We start from the raw sequence: 23,627 nt of genomic DNA, 5'->3' as shown, positions 1-23,627 counted from the left end.
TTTTAGCAGCTGAGTGCCAACTTCTGACTCTAAAATCTACTAACTGTCTGCAGATGTATCAACCCCGTCAGTAGATTTTAGCACCAGGCTGTTTGAGCTGTGACGCCACAGACACAGAGGCTGGGAGGGGATATGGGATAAGGAGCATCAGGTCAGTCCAGAGACCCTCCCCATGGTTAGGTCCTCTTTTATCCACAGCTTTATCGAGTGAGGCATGATTGGTAAAAATTGTATGTATTTAGGTTATACAATGAGATATTTTAAATGTATAGTGTGATGATTTAACAGACACATATGCTGTGAAATAATTTAGGTCTTTTTTTTTTTAAAGTGAGGTTAAATTCACAGAGCATGAAATGAACCTTTTTTAAATGTACAGTTCAGTGGCATTTCGGTCGTTCACAACGCTGTGCAACCAAAATGGGGATAGGAGGGCCCACTTCACACATTTTTATAAGATCACATGAGTTTAGAAATGTAAAGTGAGCATCGTGTCCAGCATGGTGCACATGCCAAATAAATATTCTTTCTGTTTCCAGTCTTGAAAATGCAAACACATTCTTGGTGGTCCCAAAATAGCCTTTAACATGGTTTACTCAGCAGCATTTGTCATTCAAGGCAGATCTACATTTACTCACTGGCTGTACTTCTGAACAGCTGTATGCAAGGCTAACTTTTGTAAACTAAATCATAATAAAATGCAAGTAGACTTTGCCATTAGGAAAAGAAAGAATGTGCCATTGAAAGGAAATCGTTAGTCAATCCTTTTATGAAGTAAAAGATCTTTCATCCAAAGTCACATGCTCTTTAAGGTGTGCACTTGGGGATATAGGCTTTTTTGGGTAATGAATCCTAATTTAATTTTGCCCACAAACTCACGCTGATGTTCCAAAAAGCACACAGCAACAGGAGTGGGTTACATATTGAAAACAATGACAATTCCAAATATTCATTTCTTTCACTGTATATGGAAAGTGTCTGTGATTGCCTCATGGAATATGTCATAGAATATAAAAACTTCCCCTGCCTCGGTGTGTGTGTGTGTGTGTGTGTGTGTGTGTGTATGCATGCGTGTGTGTGTGTGCGTGTGTGTGCGAGGGTGGTGGTGCCGTGGTATAGATGGCAGTGATGGTGGTGATAGTGGTAGAGGTGGTGGCGATGACGGAGGCAGCAGTGATGTGGTGGTATTGGAGGCAGTGGCAGGGGTGGTGGCGGTGGAGGCGGGGGTGGCGGTGGTGCTGCGGATCTGGGGGTAACCCTAAGGACCCCTCCTCCTTGCTCTACATCTCTGTCAGAAGCTCCACGAGCTGGGCCAGAGGAAGAAGACTCTCTCTGAATTAGCGAAACCCTCAAAACGGTCTCATTGCGGTCATTTCTAATTCTCTTTTTCTCATCCAGAAAGCAAACTGAATTACTGGTGAAAATGCAGGAGATTTTTGTTTGTTAAAATGCTGCCGATAAAGTAATTTTATGTCAGATTTAACTACAGGAAAGGGCAAGGCATTTCTCAGTTCCTTAGCTGTCATGTGGCTAAAATAAATAGGATGGACAGCAGTTAGCCCCCGTACACTTAGCTCTTTGAAGCCATATATTCAGAAAGCAGATGTTGGGTGTTGGTGTTTGGGGGCTGGCTTCCTGGAGATATTTTATATTGGCCAAGCTCATTGTTCTAAACCCCAAAGGCTTGACTTAAAGGACAAAAAGAGGCAAGAAAACGTCCAGCTTTCTTGACAGTGTCCCACCGGCAGTCCTATCACTAGACAGTGTTAGCACCAGAGGCTCATTCTAGAAAAAGAGGCAGCTAGAGAGAGTGGCACATGGCTTCTGTCCACTAATTGTGCAAAGCAAGGCTGTCTAGGGGGTCTCAGGTGAGCACACACCAGAGAGAGAAGTGGTGGGGCAGCCTGAGAAGAAGCTGGAATTCCAGCAGCACAGACAGTAAAGTGAGCACAGAGTGAGCGGTGTTCGTCACAGGACTGAAGAAACGACTACGTGACAAAGGCTAGGTGGCTCCCCTGAAAGGAGACAGTTAAGTGGAAATCTAAATGCAGGCCTCCAGGCAGGAGGACAGAAGTGAGAAGGCCTTGTGGGGAAGCTCCTGGCATGTTCCCGGGGCAGGCAGGTGGCCAGCGGGCTTGGTGCGCAGTGAGCCAGGGAAGCAGCCGTGTGCTGGCACAGGGCGCCACAGAAGGCGGTGGAAAGGTGGTTGTCAGCAGTGGGAATGATCAGTTCAGCTTGTTTGTGGAAGACCTCTCTGGACGCTGACGGGACAGGGAGAAATGGACGTTGTGGGAAGAATGGGGAACAGTCACAGAGGCAAGGACTCCAGAGGAGGGAAAGGCTCCAGAGCAGGGGACCGAGCCGGCTGTGGCATAGAAGAGGAAGCAGAACACTCGGGGAGGTGTGAGGGTCTGTGCTTCCTCCCCCAAGCGGTACCCACTTATTAGGAGAAACTGTGGCTTCAGAAAAAATGAACCACAGCCCAGTGACCTAGGTCAGAGGACGGCAAACTTTTTCTGTAAAGGCCCAAACAGTAAATATCTCAGACGTTGCAGGCCCTGTGGTCTCTGTCGCCCTTCTGTAGTAGACAATATGTTAACGGCCGGACGTGGCTGTGTGCTAATAAAACTTTACAAAGACAAGCTCCTGGCTAGATTTAGCCCACGGGCTGGAGTTCGCCACCTCTTGACCTAGAGCCCGAGCTGAGCATTTTCCCCGAGGGACATAAGTTATTTCCAAATTGCCCTCCTTGACTATAGATGCTGGAGAGGATGTGGAGAAACAGGAACCCTCTTGCACTGTTGGTGCGAATGCAAATTGGTGCAGCCGCTCTGGAAAGCAGTGTGGAGGTTCCTCAGAAAATTAAAAATAGACCTACCCTATGACCCAGCAATAGCACTGCTAGGAATTTATCCAAGGGATACAGGAGTACTGATGCATAGGGGCACCTGTACCCCAATGTTTATAGCGGCACTCTCAACAATAGCCAAATTATGGAAAGAGCCTAAATGTCCATCAACTGATGAATGGATAAAGAAATTGTGGTTTATATACACAATGGAATACTACGTGGCAATGAGAAAAAATGAAATATGGCCTTTTGTAGCAACATGGATGGAACTGGAGAGTGTGATGCTAAGTGAAATAAGCCATACAGAGAAAGACAGATACCATATGGTTTCACTCTTATGTGGATCCTGAGAAACATAACAGAAACCCATGGGGGAGGGGAAGGAAAAAAAAAAAAAAAGAGGTTAGAGTGGGAGAGAGCCAAAGCATAAGAGACTGTTAAAAACTGAGAACAAACTGAGGGTTGATGGGGGGTGGGAGGGAGGGCAGGGTGGGAGGGAGGGCAGGGTGGGTGATGGGTATTGAGGAGGGCACCTTTTGGGATGAGCACTGGGTGTTGTATGGAAACCAATTTGACAGTAAATTTCATATATTAAAAAATAAAAAATAAAAAAAAAATAAAATAAAACACAACCAAATTGCCCTCCTTACGCTGCAGGGGGGCACGGAGGTCTACCGTTCACAAGAGCATTATGCGACATTTCCAGAGCTGAAAAGCTTCACGGTTTCTACCATCGCCCAAGTCAGGTGACCATTTCTGAATCGGGCCTGAACTGGGCAATGTAGGCAGCAGTCTCAAATGCCATGTTTCGCCTTCACTAATGACAGTGAAAGGAGAGAACACCACCTCCTCCAGGATGCCTGTCTGCCTTGCTCTTCCAGCTTTGGTATACCCTTGAACCATTCACATCTTGTCTATCAGCTTAAAACACCCCCTCTTCCCTCAGGCCTTCACGGATCTCTATGATAATGCAGCCTCGTCTTCTACCCCTTTTACCCCCAGCCCACTGCTCTGGCCCACCTCCAGGCTGCCATGTTAGGCCTATAGCTCTCTGACAGCAAGGATTGTTTCCTCCTCATCTCTGTACCCCCAGAGCACCTAGCCTTGTGACAGGGCTCAGCTGGCATCTGCAGGTTTGAATGAACCATTGGAGCAAAAGGTTTCCTGCAAATTATTCTGTTCTTTTTGTTTCTAAGCACAAGGCCAAGAGACAACTGCTTTTCAGAAACTGTGATTAAATTCACTAACTGGCCCAGTGACCTTGGACATGTTCCTTCTCCTTTGTGTGCCCTTGGCCTCTTATGTTCAACACAGGGGGTGGACTGAACGATTGCTAAGGGACTTTATGGCAAAGAGGAGCAGTAGCCACTGCTTACTGAGCATTTATTATGTGCCCAGGCCTGAGCCTCGGGTGGGACAGGAGACCTCGGGGTCACAGGGCTGCCTGTGCCCGTTGGGGAGCAACTGAACTGTGAGGGTGACCAAACCCCGCAGCACTGGAGGAGACAGACAAAGGCACATTTCTGTGGAGGGTCAGGGTAGCGGGAGAGTGGGAGGTAGTGGCAGTGGTAGCCACACCTGGGCCTTGGGCCTGGGCCCCCAGTGGTCAAGTCCAGTGGCCTGTGGCTCATGGTTGCCTTTCTAACTTTGGTATTTTGGGGGTTGGAGATCTGGTGAGAAGGGAGGAGCGAGACAAGGAGAGAGAAAAAGCAGGAAGGAAGGGGAGGAGAAGGAAAGGCAAAGGGGAGAAGGGAGGGTATTAAATTATTCTATGTCGACTGCAGAAATCAAAACCTGAACCCCAAACCTCAGAAGCACATGCTTCCCTTGCTCCCCTGTGAGGTCTGGAACTCCGCACCCCAGGGGCAGCTCATGACCCATATATCTGTCTGCAAGCGGAGTTATATTGAGTTCCTAGCTGGGGATTTTCAGCAAAAGCAAGAGGCCTTAGCTGACACAGGCCAGCCCAGGGTTTGGGGGAGCCCCAGGCCCTCATCTCCAGGGCTTGCCCCCAGTTTGCACATATCCTGTGGGGAGTGATGCCTGAGCTTCTGCTCAGCTGGGCCCTTCTACTGCCCAGATCTGGGGCCCAACAGAGTCCACTCTCCTTCCCGGGAAGCTCAACCTCCAGAAACCTGTCACCTTGGGCCTAATGTCAAGGCAGCCAGGGGCAGGGGCCAGGCAGGAGTGCAGACAAGGCAGCACCGAGCCCCCAGATGCCAGCAGAAGCCAGCTGCCAAATGGAACTCGCCTCCCAGCATCCTCTCTTTCAAACAGACTGCGATTTTCAGGTCACCGGCTTGCTGAACTGGGCTGCCCGGGCAGGACCCAGATGCGGAGCCCAGCGGTATCCTGCTGGCTGAGCAGCACTGAGACCTGGTGGAAGACATCGGTCTGGAGGCAAGGCCTCTGCCTGGTGGCCGCCCTGGCTGAATGTCTGAAGCAGGAAAGGGCCCTTCCTGCAGGAGGAGGAGGAGGGGAAAAGGGAGCGAGCAGCTGCGTGCTCCGTGGGGAGGATCCCCAAAATAGAAAGGCGCATACGCACTGCAGGCCTTGACCCAGAATGTTCAGAGCTACAGCACAAATCCAGCTCTTCTCAGTCAGAGAGGCTGCTGATGAGACTGAGGTGTCCTCAGGGGTCCCGTGAGTTTCTACCTGAGCTCCAAGGACACGCTCCCCACTGCCTTCTGAGTCAATGCCAATCTCTGATCATTAGAAAAAAAGTGCAAACATCAGTAACACCTGGTGGTGTTTAGGCTGCCTTTATATCCACATCTTGATCGTCATCATCCCAGAAACCCTGGTATGGGAAGAGGGTGGATTATCAACCCTACGGTACTGGTGCGGACTGAAGCCCAAACACTCAGGCAAGATCTCACTAAGCATCAGGTACAGTGACCTACCTGAGGACCTGGTCCCTGGACCACCTGGTGCCTGGAAATGAGGCCATACACATACCTCCCATCTCCTGGGGCCAGACCTGTACCTGCAACATGCCCACAGCCTGCATGACGCAAGGGACACTGGTTTTCCCCTCCAGGATTCCAAGAAGGCCGTTTGGACAACTTAGTCCAGATCCTGGCTGGCTGTCCCTATCTCCCTGTAGGGTTTTTAATCAGTCTGGCTCACTGTGTACGGGCTGGGCTGTAGGCAATGCCGGTCAGAAGGTTCCAGGGAACCACCGGGATGAAATAAAGATGCATCCACTCTATTTCTGTTGATGGGCTGTCTCTGCCACTGGAATGAAATCTCCAGGCAACCTGGGACTCTGATCCACTGCTCTGGCCTGAGTCCCCAGAGTCATGGCCAGCCTACAGAAGACTCTCTCTGGGTTCCTAATCTGGGAATGGGAAGCAGCAAAGGAGGAGGACCTTTGGAGTCAGGACGCCTGGATTTGAGATCTGAGTTTCCAACCTACTGACTGTAACATTGGGAAAGTCAACATCCTCTCTGAGCCTCAGTCTCTTCATCACTGAAGTGGATATACTAATCCTCCAGTCACAGGAGCAAATGAGCCAATGTATACAAAGTAGGTCATGCAAGAGAGCCACTCCACTCTTCTCTCCTCCCAGTTTCAAGGTAGGATAAGTAGAACTACAGAGTATGACTGATTTGTTCCCACTGCAGAAAACCTGGGAACAGTCCACTCCTCGACTGGGAACTGCTGGAGCCCGGGGTGTAGCACTGGGTTGGGCACACAGGAGAGACCCTGGAAATGTGGTGGGAGGCCAGAGACAGGCCCCCCGAGCTCAAGAGGAAAGGAGCATGCTCAAGGTCTCCCGAAGCACTAGTTCGAGGTCTCTTTACAGGGTCCTGTGCTTGTTTTGGAAGGAAAAGCATGTGCTTCCAAGGACGATGGATATACATCCTGAACCTGATCACATGCCACAGCAGGAAGTGACTAGCCCTCCTCCTCCTGGGTAACATTCCTTGTTACACTTGGGGCTCCTCTCTCCCCCTCACTCAGCCCCACTTGCCTTTAGAGGTGAGAAGCAGAAGGGGTGATGTGTTGGTTTTGGGCAGTCTGTGGGTTTGGAAAGCAGGCTGCACTTGGGGCTACCCACATGAGGACTCTGTGTTGCTCGCCACCTTCTTGATGGGCATCTTTCTGTAAGTCACTGGGTTTCTCGGGCCTTAGTGTCCTCATCCATAAAGAGGGAGAATGGTTGGAAAATTCAGAAGTAATGCCGAGCATGCCAACTCACTGTCACCTATAGCGAGCCATTTAGTATGATTAAATGACAAAACACAGAAGATAAGCAGAGACCACAGTGTCTCCTTCCTTCTCCAACTGTGTGCCCTTGACACCCCCATCTTGTCTGGAGCCGAATGGACTAGGTGGCTGCTCAGAGCTGGGCCATCTTTGCACCTGCAGTGGGTGTAGACTGAGACAGTGATGACATGTGACATGTACTCTGAGTTCTACTTCCATGCAGGCTCCAAAGCATTTCCATCTGCAGTGCTAATGTTTTAGAGATTCTCACACTAGTAATCAGTCAGCCCACCAATCTGGGGGAGGAATGGAGATCTTAACTTCAAAGGGAAGGACCAAACGTTCTGCCTCCTGTTAAAACTCCATATACACTGATGGCAGAGACTGGATGCCTTATTAACCTTGGGTGGATGCCCAAATGTTCAAAAGGTAAAACTCTGCTTTTCTCCAGATCACAAGACTCATTAAGCAATCATGCTGCTGAATGAATGAACAAATACTGAAAAGGTACTTGTGCCGCTGAGATCTCTAATGATGGCTACCGCTGCCTGGTATGTGCTTAGCGCTTTGTGATTTTCAACGTGCTCTATGACTTCGGTCAAGTTGCTTAACCTCCTTGAGCCTCAGTTTCCTGGAGATAGCCTCTTCATCTCAGGGTTAGCTTAAGGATTACAAGAGCTAATGCTCCACAAGTGCCTGGCACCTAGTCAGTGCTCAATTAAATGTGGCTATCCTTACTCCTGGCTCATTTGACTTTTGGCCTCCGGGAGGGCAAAGGATGGACAAGGTCCCAGAGCTATTTAGGAGCAAAAGCAAGACTAGACTCCAGGTGTCCCGAGCCCTGGTCTTAGGCCAAGAATAATCATCACATCAGATGTACATTTTCCTGCAAGGGGATTCTCGATTATTCGCATTCCTGGAAAGCCTGGGGCTAATTTAAAAGAATTCTCCTTTGAGGGTGATAGAATTTTATTAACAGATCTTTACTTGAAACATTTTTGTTGTTGTTGATAGTTTGTTTTGGGGGAAAAGACAAGAGAACCAAGTCAGCTGAGTGTCTCAATCAGGTCTCCATGGGAAAAAGATGCTTGCAGGATGAGGGAGAGTGGTGTACACAGTTTCCTGTGGCTGGGGGCGGGGGCAGGGTGTCATCGTTGGATGTTAGTAAGCAACGGAAACAGTGGAGATACAGCTGAGGCAAACCAACAGGCCATTCTGCATTTCATCTGTCTCTGTCCCTCAGGCCACAAACACCCAGGCTGCTGAGAACCTCAGTGTGTACTGCAGAGCTCCATGTTAGAGCCGGTGTCTTCCCAAGGCTGCAGAGATTTAACAACCAGGAAAATTCAGCTATGCTCAAGCCAAGGACTGCCCTGGCTGCTGGCTGATAGCAACAGCAGTACCTGCTGGGCCAGACTCTATGCCTACCTATCAGGCCCAGCCAAAGGAGTGGGCTCCTTCAATATCATCACCTTCAGAGGCCGCATGCATCTTCCAAGAAGACACATGTGCTTTTTGTTGCAAACAGGACTCATCTGACAGAGGTGCTTTTGGAGCCTGAGGCATGTTTTTTGGATTCCCTCAACTGGGGCAAATCCTCGGTCTTCTAGGATAGCTTGGAATTTTGGAAACGGTCAGGTTGCTCAGTTAGAGCCAAGGGCAGTGAACAAGGTGTGCCACAGAAGAAGGAGAAGGACTGATTTTGATCAAGTCCAAGGAGTGAGTCTAAAGCAATAAATGTGAGCTTTTGGCAAGGCTTACAAAGGACTCTAAAAGGCCATCTGCAAAGAGACGCCAAGCCCAGAAATGGCATGAGCAATGGCAACTTCTCCCACGTGAGGGCATGGATGGCTGTTCCAAGGGCCTATTCTAAGGAAAACCCTTTCAGCATTGAGTTTATACTGATGAAAACCAAAGCAGTTACTTACTAGTCATAGTTTTTTTAAAGGGTGTTGGTGGGGCTCATGAGGAGAAGGAGAAGAGGACCCTTGCAAATACAACCTACCCATGGCTCCTAGGAACAAAAACAGGTGTGAAACAAAGGAGAAATTGAAAGTCACGCCCAAATGAATCTGGACTCTGGATGTATTATCATGAGGTTTTCCTTCACTGATTCGTTTGTTGACCATAAAAGAGAAGCAAGAAATCTGAGGGGTAATTAGGATGGAGGTTAGAGATTGCCTGCTACAAGATGCCTGACTGAAGGGCTGGAAACTTGGAGGACAGGTGGCTGGCCAAGTGATTGCTCCATGACTGTCATCCCATCTGACTGCCATCTCTGTGAGCTGGAACTCTAGTAATCAAAGTCTGTTAATGTCTATGTACTCAACCAGATACTACATTCTCAATACACTGTTGGTGGTAGACAATGAGGAAAAACAAAGAAGCAAGATTTCGACAATCTTTCCCAACACCTGTGCACATCTCAGAATCCTAAACTAAATAGAAAGCTGACTTACTGAAAGTGGATTGCCCTTGGAATTGGAGAGGCCAGGCCCTCTAGTTATGTGAAATGACGTTACCTCAGAGCCCCAAGCTCCCAGTTCTCTGAACAGGAAGGAAGCAGACCCATGGCTCTATAAGAGCCATTTCCTCTCTGCTCTATTAATTTCAGAGATTAAGTAAGCCACTCCTCTGTGGACCCAATACACTGAGATAACAGCCATTGTGTTTGCTGCAACTCCTACTAATGGAGCTAATCTTGGTAGACTAGTGATGTTTCAGGCTTTTGATGTCAAATTCAACTAACCAGTGGCTCTCATGGTCTCCTCTATCATCCTGGCTCCTAGACCTACCACTGGAAGCCCTAACCCCGAGTTTCAGATATTTGGATGATGTCTGGGTCCCAAGGGGGGAAAGTAGGAATTTGTCAAATGGGTTTTTAAAAGGACACCAGAGCCAGAGAGTTGAATGGGAATCTCATTCTGTTCCCTACTCACTGGCTTCTTGTTCTCAGTGGTACTAGGAAGCTAATGAAATATATCTAGTGCCCATCAGTCCCACATTCCCTGGTTTCTATTAAGAGAAAAAGAAGGCTTTTCTTCCCTCTCACTCTTCCTTTCTTTCTAGCTGAAGGGGTGCAGTGCAGAGATCATTAGACCGGGAATCCAGATGGGGCCTTGGACTATATTTCCTGCTCTTCCAGAAATTCATAAGGGGTAAGGTCAGCTCATCTCCTACATCTTTTCTAGGTCAGATTCTAGTCCCTTACATTTTGGGTTGGTTCCCTGCCAACAAATTTGCACAGAGAATTTCAATAACACATCTTATGTTCAAGTTTAAGATTAGAAGCATTCAACACCCCCCTCCCCCCAATAGCCCATTGTCTGACCGATTCCTGGAGCTTTCTGGGCTCCTGACGATTTCCCACCATGGCGAAATGGGGAACCATGCTCTTGATTACAAGCCGACTTTTCCAGTCATCCATTGTTTGACCTGCAATTTTATTCTTGACTCTCCAAGGCGCTTCCCAAACGACCTAGACACAGGGCTTAGGGAGACAAAAAGTACACTGTCTTTCAGATATGAAGATGAGACCATAGACCCCATGAATCACAGACTTTCACTCTGAGGACAGGTTTGGGTGGAGTCAGCCACATTCCCTTTCATGTCTCTCTCCCCACCCCACCACCCTCATTGAGTCCCTCCCACCCCCAGGGATGAGGGGCACTTCTGTAAAGCAGTTGGCTGGGATGAGATGGCAGTCCCCAGCTATGGGGCAGAGCAGAATTCACTGGAGAGCTGAAGGATGGGTAGAGAAGCAGCCTGATGTAACTAAAATAACACTAGGCTTAAAGGCAGAGAATCTGGGTCCTAGGTCTGGCTATTTTGCATGTGTGATAGATATGCAGTGAAATCGAGGGAAAGACTCTTCTGTTCTCTAGCACAATTTTCTTATACTAAAACCATGGTAGGTGGGTCAGGTGACAGCTTATGGCCACTTCTGCTCTACTAGAGTAAGCCTTATGGCCCACTGAAGGAGCAGCTCCCAACTCTGGCCCCACTAGCACCCAGCCAAGTGATCTGACTAACAGTTTATAGCCTGACTGTCAGTGGAACGAGGCAATGGGTGTTGGAAAGGGCTCATGAAGCCCTGCTGTACTGGTTTATGAAAAAACCAACAAAGCAGGCTGTGATAAGGTCTACCCCAAGGTATGCTCTCCACAACAGATAAGCAGACCTGTGCTAAACCAAGTAAAGCTTTTTTATTTTTTTTTCACTTTATTTTATTTCATTTCTTTTTGTTTTTCATGATGTAGACATGAAATAACTGCTCTGCATTCATTCATTTCTCCTCAGAAATCCCCTTGACAGTATGGCATCAGGCACTAAAATGCAATGTCTACACTTCTGCCTCTGGAAAAATGGAAACGTACTCTTCCCATTTTCCCACTGAGTACACTAAAATCTCTGGGTATTTATATAAAACAAACATAAGAAGACCCCAAAAAGTGGAAAGAAGAAGGGACCTTGGGACTTGAGGAACGATGTGGTGGTGAGTTCTCTGGGTTTCCTTTTGGCTCACCAATATCAGACATGGACCTGAAGAAGTTGGCAACCCCAAAATGCCAATGGACACAGGCAAAAAGTCCCCCAACAAAAGTTTACTTTCTTTAGCTAAAGGACTAGGACAAGGGAAGACTACCAAGGCAGAAAATTTGTATCCAAGAACTGGTACAATTCACCTAAATACCACCGAAAAAAAGTGTGGTCCCACCAAGTCCCAACATCAAAGGCTAAGTGGGGCCTAGACTCCACCCCCATCTGGCAATAATGATTTATTTCTTCCTGTCCCCCTGGGGTGGTATCAAAGGAGGCCTAACAGACAGTCAGGATCTTTTACCCTGCAGAGTGGTAATGAGTGCACATCCCATCACCGCCAATTTCAGTGGGATCATATGGGGAATGGTAATGAGGCACTTCCACCGATCCCAGCCAGGATGGTATCAGTGAAAGCCTAGTAGGAAGCTAGAACTACCACACTGCCCAGCAGTAATGAGCCACCCTAAACTCCTTGGTGTCAATGAAGGCTAAGTGAGGAGCCTAGACTTCAATACCCACATGAAAGAAATGAGACGGTGCCTCCTTCCCTGCCAAAGCATTGTCAGAGAAGTCAGCTAAAACAGAAGAGCTAAGTAAGTGCTGAAATAAGAGAACTGTCAACCCGGAATCTTATACCTAGGGAAAATATGCTTCGGATATGGAAGGGGAATCAAGATATTCTCAGATAAAGGGACACTAAAAGTATTTGTTAGTAACAGACCCCTCCTAAGATAATGGCTAAAGGAAGTTCTCTAAACAGAAAGGAAGTGATAAAATAAGGGATTCTGGACACCACCAAGGAAGAATGTACAATGGAAAGAAAAAATATGGGTAAATATAATAGACTTTCCTTCTCCTCTCAAGTTTTCTAAATTATGGCTGAAGCACCAATTATAACATTACATGCTGTGGTCCTAAATGTTATGTGGAAGAAATATTTAACACAATTACATTATAAACAGGGGAGGGTAAAGAGGTGAAAAGAGGGCTAAGGTTCCCATACTTCACTCAAAATGGAAAAAGGTTGACATCAATGGACTATTACAAGTTATGTATATATGACATAATACCTAGAATAACCACTTAAAATGGCACACAAAAAGATCCATGCAAAAACACTCTACATGAATCATCAAATGAATTTCAAAAAATGTTTAAGTAACCTACAGGAAGTCAAGACAGAGAAAATAAAGAAACCAAAACATTTCTATACACCAACAGTGAAGCAGCAGAAAGAGAAATCAAAGACTTGATCTCATTTACAATTGCACAAAAACCCATAAAATACCTAGGAATAAACCTAATCATAGAGGTAAAAGATCCGTATGCTGAAAACTATAGAAAGCTTATGAAAGAAATTGAAGGAGACACAAAGAAATGGAAGAACATTCCATGCTTGTGGATCAGAAGAACAAATATTGTTAAAATGTCAATGCTACCCAAAGCAATCTACACGTTCAATGCAACCCCTTACAAAATAACACTACATTCTTTACAGAGCTAGAAACAAACAATCCTAAAACTTGTATGGAACCAGAAAAGACCCCAAATAGTCAAATAAATCCTGAAGAAGAAAACCAAAGCTGGAGGCATCACAATTTCGGACTTCAAGCTATACTAAAAAGCTGTAATCATCAAGACAATATGGTACTGACACAAAAACAGACACATAGATCAATGGAACAGAATAGAGAATCCAGAAATAGACCCACAAATATATGGCCAACCAATCTTTGACAAAGCAGGAAAGAATATCCAATGGAAAGACAGTCTTTTTAGCAAATGGTGTTGGGAAAACTGGACAGTGGCATGTAGAAGAATGAACCTGGACCACTTTCTTATACCATACACAAAAATAAACTCAAAATGGATGAAAGACCTAAACATAAGACAGGAAGCCATCAAAATCCTAGAGGAGAAAACAGGCAACAACCTCTTTGACCTCTTTGACCTTTGAAGAAGCAACTTCTTACTAGACATGTGTCTGGAGGCAAGGGAAACAAAAGGAAAAATGAACTATTGGGACCTTATCAAGATAAAAAGCTTCTGCACAGCAAAGGAAACAATCAACAAAACTAAAAGGCAACTGACAGAATGGGAGAAGGTATTTTCAAATGACATATTGGATAAAGAGCTAGTATCCAAAATCTATAAAGAACTTATCAAACTCAACACCCAAAAAATAAATAATCCAGTGAAGAAATGGGCAAAAGACGTGGACAGACACTTCTCCAAAGAAGACATCCAGATGGCTAATAGACACATGAAAAGATCCTCAACATCACTCATCACCAGGGAAATGCAAATCAAAACCACAATGAGATACCACCTCACACCTGTCAGAATGGCTAAAATGAACAACTCAGGAAACAACAGATGTTGGCGAGGATGCAGAGAAAGGGGAACACTTTTGCACTATTGGTAGGAATGCAAACTGGTGCAGCCGTTCTGGAGAATAGTATGCAGGTTCCTCAAAAACATAAAACTAGAACTACCCTACAACCCAGCAATTGCACTACTAGGTATTTATCCAAAGGATACAAAAATGTTGGCTCAAAGGGGCACATGCACCCCCCATGTTTATACCAGCACTATCAACAATAGCCACATTATGGAAAGAGCCCTAATGTCCATCACCTGATAAATGGATAAATAATACATGGTCTGTGTGTGTGTGTGTGTGTGTGTATAATTTTTTTAACTTTTTATTTATTTTTGAGACAGAGCATGAACGGGGGAGGGGCAGAGAGAGAAGGAGACACAGAATCGGAAGCAGCCTCCAGGCTCTGAGCCATCAGCCCAGAGCCCGACGCGGGCTCGAACTCACGGACCGCGAGATCGTGACCCGAGCTGAAGTCGGCCGCTTAACCGACTGAGCCACCCAGGCGCCCCTGTGTATATATAATATTACTGAGCAATCAAAAAGAATGAAATCTTACCATTTGCAACAATGTGGATGGAACTACAATGTATTATGCTAAGTGAAATAAGTCAGTCAGAGAAAGATAAATATATGATTTCACTCATATGCCGAATTTCAGAAGCACAACAGATGAATATAGGGGAAGGGAGGGAAAATAAGTTAAAATGAGAGAGGAGGCAAACCATAAGAGACTCTTAAATACAGAGAACAAACTGAGGGTTGCCAGAGGGGAGTTGGGTGGGGGGGATGGGCTAAATGGGAGATGGGCATTAAGGAGGGCATGTTGGGATGAGCACTGGGTGTTATACATAAGTGATGAATCACTAACTTCTACTTCCAAAATCATTATTACATTACATGTTAACTAACTTGGATTTAAATAAAAATTTTTTAGAAAGAAACAAAAACAGAACAAAATAAATTGGTATAATTAAGCACTAACTAACAGTAAGTTCGCTAAAATGAGAATGATCTAAATCCACCAATTAAAAGACAGACATTGGCAGAGTGGATTAAAACAAACAAACAAACAAAACCATGACCCAACTATATGCTGTCTGTGAGATGCTCATCTCAAATATAATGATATGAACAGGTTGAGAGTAAAAAGATGAAAAAGGATATATCATGCAAGAGTTAATAAAAATAGTAATGGGGTGGCTCTAGAATTAGTAGATAAAGTAAACTTCAGAACAAAGAAAATTACCAGAGACAGAGAATGGTGTTACATAATGATAAAAGGGTCGATCCACCAAGAATACATAGTCATCCTAACTATGCATGCACCAGCCTATAGAGCTGCATGATACATGAAGCAAAAATTAAAAGAATTGAAAATAGAAATAGAAACATTCACATTTCTAGTGGAGACTTCAACATCCTCTCTCAACAACTGATAGAACTAGACAGAAAATCAACAAGATACAAAGAACTCAACATCATCATCTAACAAGATCTAATTGACATTTATAGAACACTCCAGCAAAAAAACAGTAGAATTTACATTCTTTTCAAGCACCCAAGGAATAAAAGAATTGAGGTAATTCACAGTGTTTTCTCTGACTACAATGGGATCAAATTAGAAAACAACAGAAAGACAATAGGAAAATCTCCAAACACTTGGAAACTAAACAACACACTTAAAAAAAAAAAATATATATATATATATATATATATATATATATATATATATATATGGCACCTGGGTGGTTCAGTTGGTTGAGCATCTGGCTTTGGCTCAGGTCATGATCTCACAGTTTGTGAGTTTGAGTCCCGCATTAGGCTCTGTGCTGACAGCTCAGAGCCTGGAGCCTGCTTCGAATTCTGTGTCTCCCTCTCTCTCTGCTCCTACCCCGCTCATGCTCTGTCTCTCTCCTTCAAAAATAGATAAAAACATTAAAATTTTTTTTTAATATATACATGAGTCAAAGAGGAGTTCTCAAGAGAAATTTTAAAAATATATTGAACTGAATGAAAATGAAAATACAATATATCAAAATTTGTGGGACACAGGTAAAGCTGTGCTGGGAGGGGAAATTTATAGCACTAAATGTTTATAATAGAAATGGGGAGAGGTCTAAACACAATAATATAAGTTTCCAACTAAGGGACCAAGAAAAAGAAGAGTAAAATAAACCTAAAACAAACAGAAGGAAGGGTATATAAACAACAGATATTGATACCGAAATTATATTGAAAACAGAAAAACAATGAAACCCAATGGGGAAAAGGTGGTTCTTAGACAAAACAATAAAGCTGACAAGCATCTAGAATGACTGACAAAGAAAAATGAGGGAAGACACAAATTACCAATATTGGAATGAAAAAGGTAATATTGCTACTGATCCTGTAGACATGTAAAGAATAAGGAAATACTACAAGTATCCCTACCCACATGAATTTGGAAATTAGATGAAATGGGCCAATTATTCTAAAAGCACAAACTACCAAAATTTACCCAAGATAATTATTAAAGGAATTCCTAATTTTAAAAAATTCCAGAAAATGACAACTCCAGGCTTAGACAATTTCACTAGAATTATTCCGATTGTTTAAAGAAGAATTAGCACTGATTCTACATAATCTCTTCAGAAACTAGAGGGAACACTTCCCAAGAACTGTGTTACCCTGACTGTAAGAATGAAGACTGTATAAAGAAGACTACGGACTAATATTTCTCATGCATACCAACACAGAAATCCTTAACACAGTTCTAGCAGTTTATGAGAAGAATTATACACTATGATCAAGTTGGGTTTATTCTAGGGATGCAAAGCTGGTTCAATATTCAAAAGTCAACCCACATTATCCACCATACTGACAAGCAAAATAATAAAATTCATATGATCCCCTCAAAACAATGTTGAAAAAGAACAAAATTGGAGGATTCACACTTTCCAGTTTTAAAACTTACTGCAAAACTACAGTAATCAAAACAGCATGCTATTGGAATAAGACAGACATATAAGCCAATGGAATAGACTCGAGAATCCAGAAATAAAGCCATAAAACTGTGGCCAATTGATTTTCAAAATGGGTGTCAAGACCACTCAGTGGAGGAAATAGTCTCTTTAGCAAAATGTGCAAATGTGTCACATGCAAAAGGATGATGTTGGACCCCTCCCTCACACTACATTAAAAAAAATCAACTCAATGGATCAACCTAAACATAGGAGCTCAAACTATAAAACGTATAGAAGAAAACATAAGGGAAAATCTTTATGACATTGGGTTTGGCAATGGTTCTTAAACATCACACCAAGAGCATGAGCAACAAAAGGAAAAAATAGGTAAGTTGGACTTCATCAAAATGAAAAACTTTTATGCATCAAAGGTCATTATCAAGAAAGTAAAGATAGCTCACAGAATGAAAGAAAACAACTGCAAATCATATATCTGATAAGGTTCTAGTATTTAGAATGTATAAAGACCTCTTACAACCCAACAATGAAAAAACAATACAATCTAAAAAATGGGCAAAAGACTTGAATAGACATTTCTCCAAACAAGATAAACTTATGGCCAATAAGCACGTGTAAAGATGCTCAATACCACAGGTGTTAGGGAAATGCAAATCAAAACCATGACATACCACATCCTGCCCATTAGGATGGCATACTTAAAAAAAGGAAAATGACAAGGGTTGGCAAGAATGTGGAGAAATCGGAACCCTCGTACATTCCTGATGGGAATTTAAATGTTACAAGTGCCGGGGAGAACAGTTTGGCAGTTCCTTAAAAAGTAACACAGAATTACCATCTGACCCCACAATCCCACTCCTAGGTATATCTCCCAAAGAATCAAAAATAGGTATTCAAATACTTTTACACAAATGTTCATAAGCACATCATTCATGATCATCAAAAGGTGGAAATAACCCAAATGTCCATCAATGTATAAATGGATAAGCAAGTTTTGGTATAACCATACCATGGACTGTTACTCTGTCATGCAAAGGCATGAAGTACTGTCTGCCACATGCTGCCATGTGTATGAACATTTATAACATTACACTAAGTGAAAAAAGCCAGTCGCAGAAAGTCACGTAATGTATGAAGCTATCTTAAATGTCCGGAATAGGTAAATGCATGCAGGCAGAAATCAGATTGGTGTTTTCCAGAGCTGGGGGAGGGGAGAATGGAGAATGACTGCTTTATGAGTAAGGGGTTTTATTTCAGTAAATGTTTAGGAACTAGATAGAGGTGATGCTTTAGTACATTGTGAATGTATTAAATAACACTAAGTTGTTATGTGAATTTCACCTTTAAAAAAATAGTGACCAAAAAAAAAAAAAAAAAAGAAAAAGAAAAAAGAAACTAGTGACCACACTAAATACTGGCAACAGTGAGAGGAATCAGATTGCACACGCATTGCTGGTGGGAATGAAAAAGTCACTCCGCAAAAACAGTCACTGCAAAACTGTTTAGTGGTTTCTTTAAAACCAAACACGCAACCGTTATAGGACCTAGCAGTTGAACTCCTGGGTATTTACCCCAGAGGAACAAGGACTTGCGTTCATACAAAAATTCGCAAAGGAGTGTTTGTAGTAGCTTTATTCATAGTAGCCAAAACACGGGAAACAACCCAGAAGTCCTTCAATGGATGAATGATTAAACAAACTGGTGCATATATACTGTGGAGTACTATTCAGCAATACAAAGACATAACTGTTGATCTATATAATGACCTGGATGAATCTGCAGAGAATTCTGCTGAGTGAAAAGAGCCAATCCCCTCAATTTACATACTGTGTGATTCCATTTATGTAACAATCTCGAAATGTCAAAACTATAAAAATGGGCTGATTGGCGGTTGCCAAGGATTAAGGAAGGAATGAGTGAGGGAAGGAAGTGGATGCATCCACACATGGGCAACATGAGGGGGTACATGTGGTGATGGAAATGTTCTGTACCTTGACTGTACCAGAGTCAGCATCCTGGTTGTGATATCACACTATAGTTTTGCAAGATGTTATCATTAGGGGAAGCTGGCTAAAGGGACATGGAATCTATTTGCATTATTTCTTACAACTGCATGTTCATCTACAATTATCTCAAAACAAAAACTTCAATTAAAATCATATAATCATATCATTTGATGCAGAAAAATCACTTCACAAAATTCAACATCCATTCATGATAAAAAAAAAAAAAGATCCTCAGGAAACCAGGAATAGGTGGGAACTTACTCTACTTGATAAAGAATGTCTACATTGAACCTACGGATAACATCACACTTAATGATTAAAAAATAAATGCCTTCCCTATAAGGGGCGCCTGGGTGGCTCAGTTGGTTAAGAGTCCCAATTTGGCTCAGGTCATGATCTCGTGGCTTGTGGGTTTGAGCCCCCCGTCAGGCTCTGCAGAGCCTGCTTGGGATTCTCTGTCTCCCTCTCTCTCTCTGCCCCTCCTTGACTTGTGCTTTCTTTCTCTCAAAAATAAATAAATAAACTTAAAACATTTAAAAAAATGCCTTCCCTATAAGATTGTTAACAAGGCAAGGATGTCTGCTCTCTTCATTGCTTGTACCAAATCAATATGTTGTACACTTTAAACTTACAGTGTTGTCTGTCAAATATATCTCAATTAAAAAAAATGAAGCACTGGGAAGTTCTAGCTAGTACATTAAGGTAAGAAAATGAAATGAAAGGCATGCATATTAGAAAAGAAGAAGTAAAACTATCTCTATTTGCAGTTGACATAATTGTCTACATTGAAAAACCTTAAGAAATTTACAAAGAAACTCCTAGAACCAAGAAGTGAGTTCGGCAAGGTCTCAGGATACAAGATCAACAAATAAAAATCAATTACATTTATAAGTACCATCAATGAATAAATGGACACTGGATTAAAAATACAGTACCATGGACTACTGCCCCAAAACTTCCTAGGTGAGACCCAAACAAAACATGTATAGGACTTACATGCTAAAAACTGCACAACACTGATGAAAGGAAAGAGAGAAGAGCTAAATGAACGGAGGGATATTCTGTGTTCATAGACTGGAGGACTCAGCATAGTAAAGATGTCAGTTTTTCTCAAATTCATATGCAGCTTTAACCAAGTCCTATCAAAATCCCGATTCCTTTGTAGATACAGACAAGATTTACAAGATTTAAAATAAATGGGAACAATTTTCCAATATTAAGTGGAAAGGCAATGGAAGTAGAAGAGGTGAAACGATTTTCTGGTTGCTAGACTTATTATATGGCTGCATTAATCAAGACTGTCTGGTATTGGCAGAGGGACAGACACACAGATAACTGAAATAGAACCCAGAACCCAGAAAAAGACCCGCACTAATATGCCCAACTGATTTTTGGCAAAAGCACAAAAGCAATCCGGTGCAGGAATGATAGCATTCTTAACACATGGTTCTGGAGCAAAGGAACATCTGTAGGCAAAAAGTGAACATCAAACTCAACCTCACCCCTCACACAAAAATTAACTCAAAATTGACCATGGAATTAAGTGTAAGATGTCAAAATATACAAGTTTCATGAAAAGAAAAAAGTAGAACATCTTCAGGATGAAGAGCTAGACAAAATGTTCTTTCTCAGATGTGATCCCAAAAGCATGCCCCATAAAAAATCAGACCTTATCAAAAATAAAATCTTTGGCTCTGTGACCCTGTGAATAGGAGAAAATATGTGCAATCTCGTATGTGATAAAGGACTAGTATCTAGAATATGTAAGGAACCTCAAAACTCAATGGTAGGAAGACAAACTACTATCCAAGTAGAAAATGGGCAAAAGACATGAAAAGACATTCCACTGTCGAGTTTCATGGGTGGCAGATAAGGACATCCAAAGATGCTGAATGTCATTAACCATTAGAGAATTGCTAAAATCAAAACCAGTTATGACAGCAAAACCAGGTGAGGATGTGGAGAAATGGGTTCACCCATGCACTGCTGGTGGGAATGTAAAATGGTACAAATACTCTGCAAGATGGTTTGGTAGTTTCTTCTAAAACTAAACATGCAAGTGACAATTTCTTTTTTCTTTTTTTAAATTTTTTTGAATGTTTATTTTTGACAGACAGAGTGCAAACAGGGGAGGGGCAGAGAGAGAGGGAGACACAGAATCCAAAGCAGGCTCCAGGCTCTAAGCTGTCAGCACAGAGCCTGACATGGGGCTTGAACCCATGAACTGTGAGATCATGACCTGAGCTGAAGTTGAACACTTAACCGACTGAGCCACCCAGGTACCCCTGCAAGTAACAATTTCTGTCCATGGGAGAGAGCTGTAGCAAGACTCATTAGAAAAAAAAATAAAACTGTAGCAGGGCACCTAGGTGGCTCAGTTGGTTAAGCATCTGACTCTTGAGCTCATAGGTCATGACCTCACAGTTTATGAGATCGAGCCCCGCACTGGGCTCTGTGCCGACAGCATGGAGTCTGCTTGGGATCCTCTCTCTGCTCCTCCCCCACTCATGCATGCTCTCTCTCTCTAAAATAAAACTGTAATAAAAAAGAAAAAAACCTGCAGTAATATTGATTTTTTAGTTTTAATATTATACAACTGTGATTTGCAATTTCCCATGCATCTGTAATTACTTCAAAATAAGAATCGAACTGCTATTCCAAACAGATTTCAGTGTCCAGATCCAGAAGTTTGTATAGACCTTTTTATTCTTTAAAAAACAATTCCCACCCAAATCTTTCTTGAGTACTTCAGGGGCCAAGCCCGAGGCCTTGGCTGTGACCTCACTCAAATACTAGGATCTGGGGACAAAATGGCATATAACATACAATGCACCCAAAGAAAACTGGAAAAAAGAGACCCCATTTACCACAGAGGCCATCACTAACTCTCTGGCCCGGCATCTGGAGCCCGTGTGGGGGACGGAGGCCCGGATCTTATTTCAGGGCTGGCAACACAAAACCTATCGACATCAAACAAGCTACCCATTCAGCTCGAAAGAAAAAAGGCAAAAAAAAAAAAAAAAATGCCGCTTTTGCTTTTAAAGACTTCACTCCACTGATTTCTTGTCCTGCCCCTTTGTGGCTCCCAGCAGCCAATGTAAAGGGGACAAGTGGGGGTAATGGCCAGAGCTTCCTGAACAAAGGCCTGATTCTCTGGTCCGCAGTAGCAGCCTACTGGCTCAGCATCACATCAGTGCACTTGGGTACTGGATGGACCCAGGGCTGGGGATCACAGCCAATGGAGGAGGGCGCTGGCAGGATGTCCCACCTGGAAATTGACTTTGTTTGGTCCAAGTCATAGGAGTCTCCCACCCCCAGCCTCGGGACACGGTCTCATTTTCTCTTTCCCTCTAGATGAACCTGGGCCTGGGAAAGAGCCCTTGGGCAGACCTTTCTGTCCACAGCAGGGGTCTGCCACCTTCCCACCCCTGAGGCCTTCCTGGGCTTCTCCTCCCCTGGCAGTGCCCATGAGCACCTGTCTGGGAAGTCTACGCCCCTTGCATTAAAAGAAACCAACCCCCAGCAATTTTTCTCAGCCAAGCACAATCCAGGGCTGTAGACGAACCCTAAAACCATCTGCCACGCAGTTTGGATTTGAGTCTCACAAATCCATGTACACTCAACTTGCCATTTCATAAAGAAATGAAATGCTCCAGGGATATGTGTTGCTTTGTGAGTTTGCGGACTGAGCACGTGGGGATCAGGGTGGGGCAAGGACTGATCTCAGACTTCAGCTTCAGAACAGAGGCCGGTGGGCAGTCTCTCTTTCCCCCTCAGGCTCTAAGTGCATACCTGGGAGCTCCTGGCCACCCACATCTGGAAGACATCAGCCTGAGCTCTGAAGGCACACTAGTACCTCTGGGGCTATCACCGGCTCACCCCACCCCGCATTAGCCATGCCTCTAGTGCCTGACCTCTTGCAGGTCTGCAGACTCTGCCAGATCCCTGATGTCCACCTCTAAGTGCCAGCGGGGGCCAACTCTACCTTTCTGCTGCCTAACTTCACGTGTGACAGTGGAAGGAAACGAGGAGCCAGATTAAAGGCACGTGGCAAGAAAGGAAGGGGAGCATGAGGATATTGCTGGAGCAACCCTGAAATCTTCTTTTTTTAAATGTTTATTTATTTTAAGAGAGAGAGAGAGAGAATGCAGGGAAGGGGCAGAGAGAGAGGGAGACAGAGAATCTGAAATAGGCTCCAGGCTCTGAGCTGTCCGTACAGAGCCTGATGTGGGGCTCGAACTCACAAACCATGAGATCATGACCTGAGCCAAAACCCAGAGTCAGATGCTTAGCTGACTAGGCCACTCAGGGGTCCCCTGGAATCTTCTTTAAAAGCACAAAGCAGTCCTGGGGTGCCTGGGTGGCTCAGTCGGTTAAGCGTCAGACTTCGGCTCAGGTCATGATCTCACAATTCATGGGTTCAAGCCCCGCGTCGGGCTCTGTGCTGACAGCTCAGAGCTTGGAGCTTGTTTCAGATTCTGTGTCTCCCTCTCCCCCCCCCCCCACTTATGCGTTTTCTCTCTCTCTCTCTCAAAAATAAATAAACATTAAAAAAAAAAAGCACAAAGCAGTCCTCACGCCTTTGACCCCCAGCCCCTACCAGCTTGGCCAGGAATAGCCTTGGGTTTTGGACCAGAAGAGCCAAACGGCATGCTGCACCGTGAGGCCTACT

At 44.0% G+C, this 23,627-nt stretch overlaps 1 protein-coding gene across 5 annotated transcripts in view; it reads right to left on the bottom strand.

The window, feature by feature from the left end:
- Positions 1 to 23,627, bottom strand: part of MAMLD1 (mastermind like domain containing 1) — a 123,457-nt gene that overhangs the window by 49,403 nt on the left and 50,427 nt on the right. For 4 of the 5 annotated variants that reach the window (XM_019435763.2, XM_019435765.2, XM_053892002.1 and 1 more), the window contains one exon: positions 10,396 to 10,554. The exons of the other annotated variant lie outside the window; for it this stretch is intronic. In XM_019435763.2, the coding sequence (XP_019291308.2) occupies positions 10,396 to 10,491 (96 nt within the window). In that variant the 5' untranslated portion in view covers positions 10,492 to 10,554. The remainder of the gene's footprint in view (positions 1 to 10,395; positions 10,555 to 23,627) is intronic. 5 annotated transcript variants of the gene reach the window in all.

The sequence above is a fragment of the Panthera pardus genome, unplaced genomic scaffold (assembly GCF_024362965.1).
Source record: "Panthera pardus isolate Hobbes unplaced genomic scaffold, ASM2436296v1 HiC_scaffold_27, whole genome shotgun sequence".
Lineage (NCBI taxonomy): Eukaryota > Metazoa > Chordata > Mammalia > Carnivora > Felidae > Panthera > Panthera pardus.
This window is presented reverse-complemented; position numbering and strand designations above follow the sequence as displayed.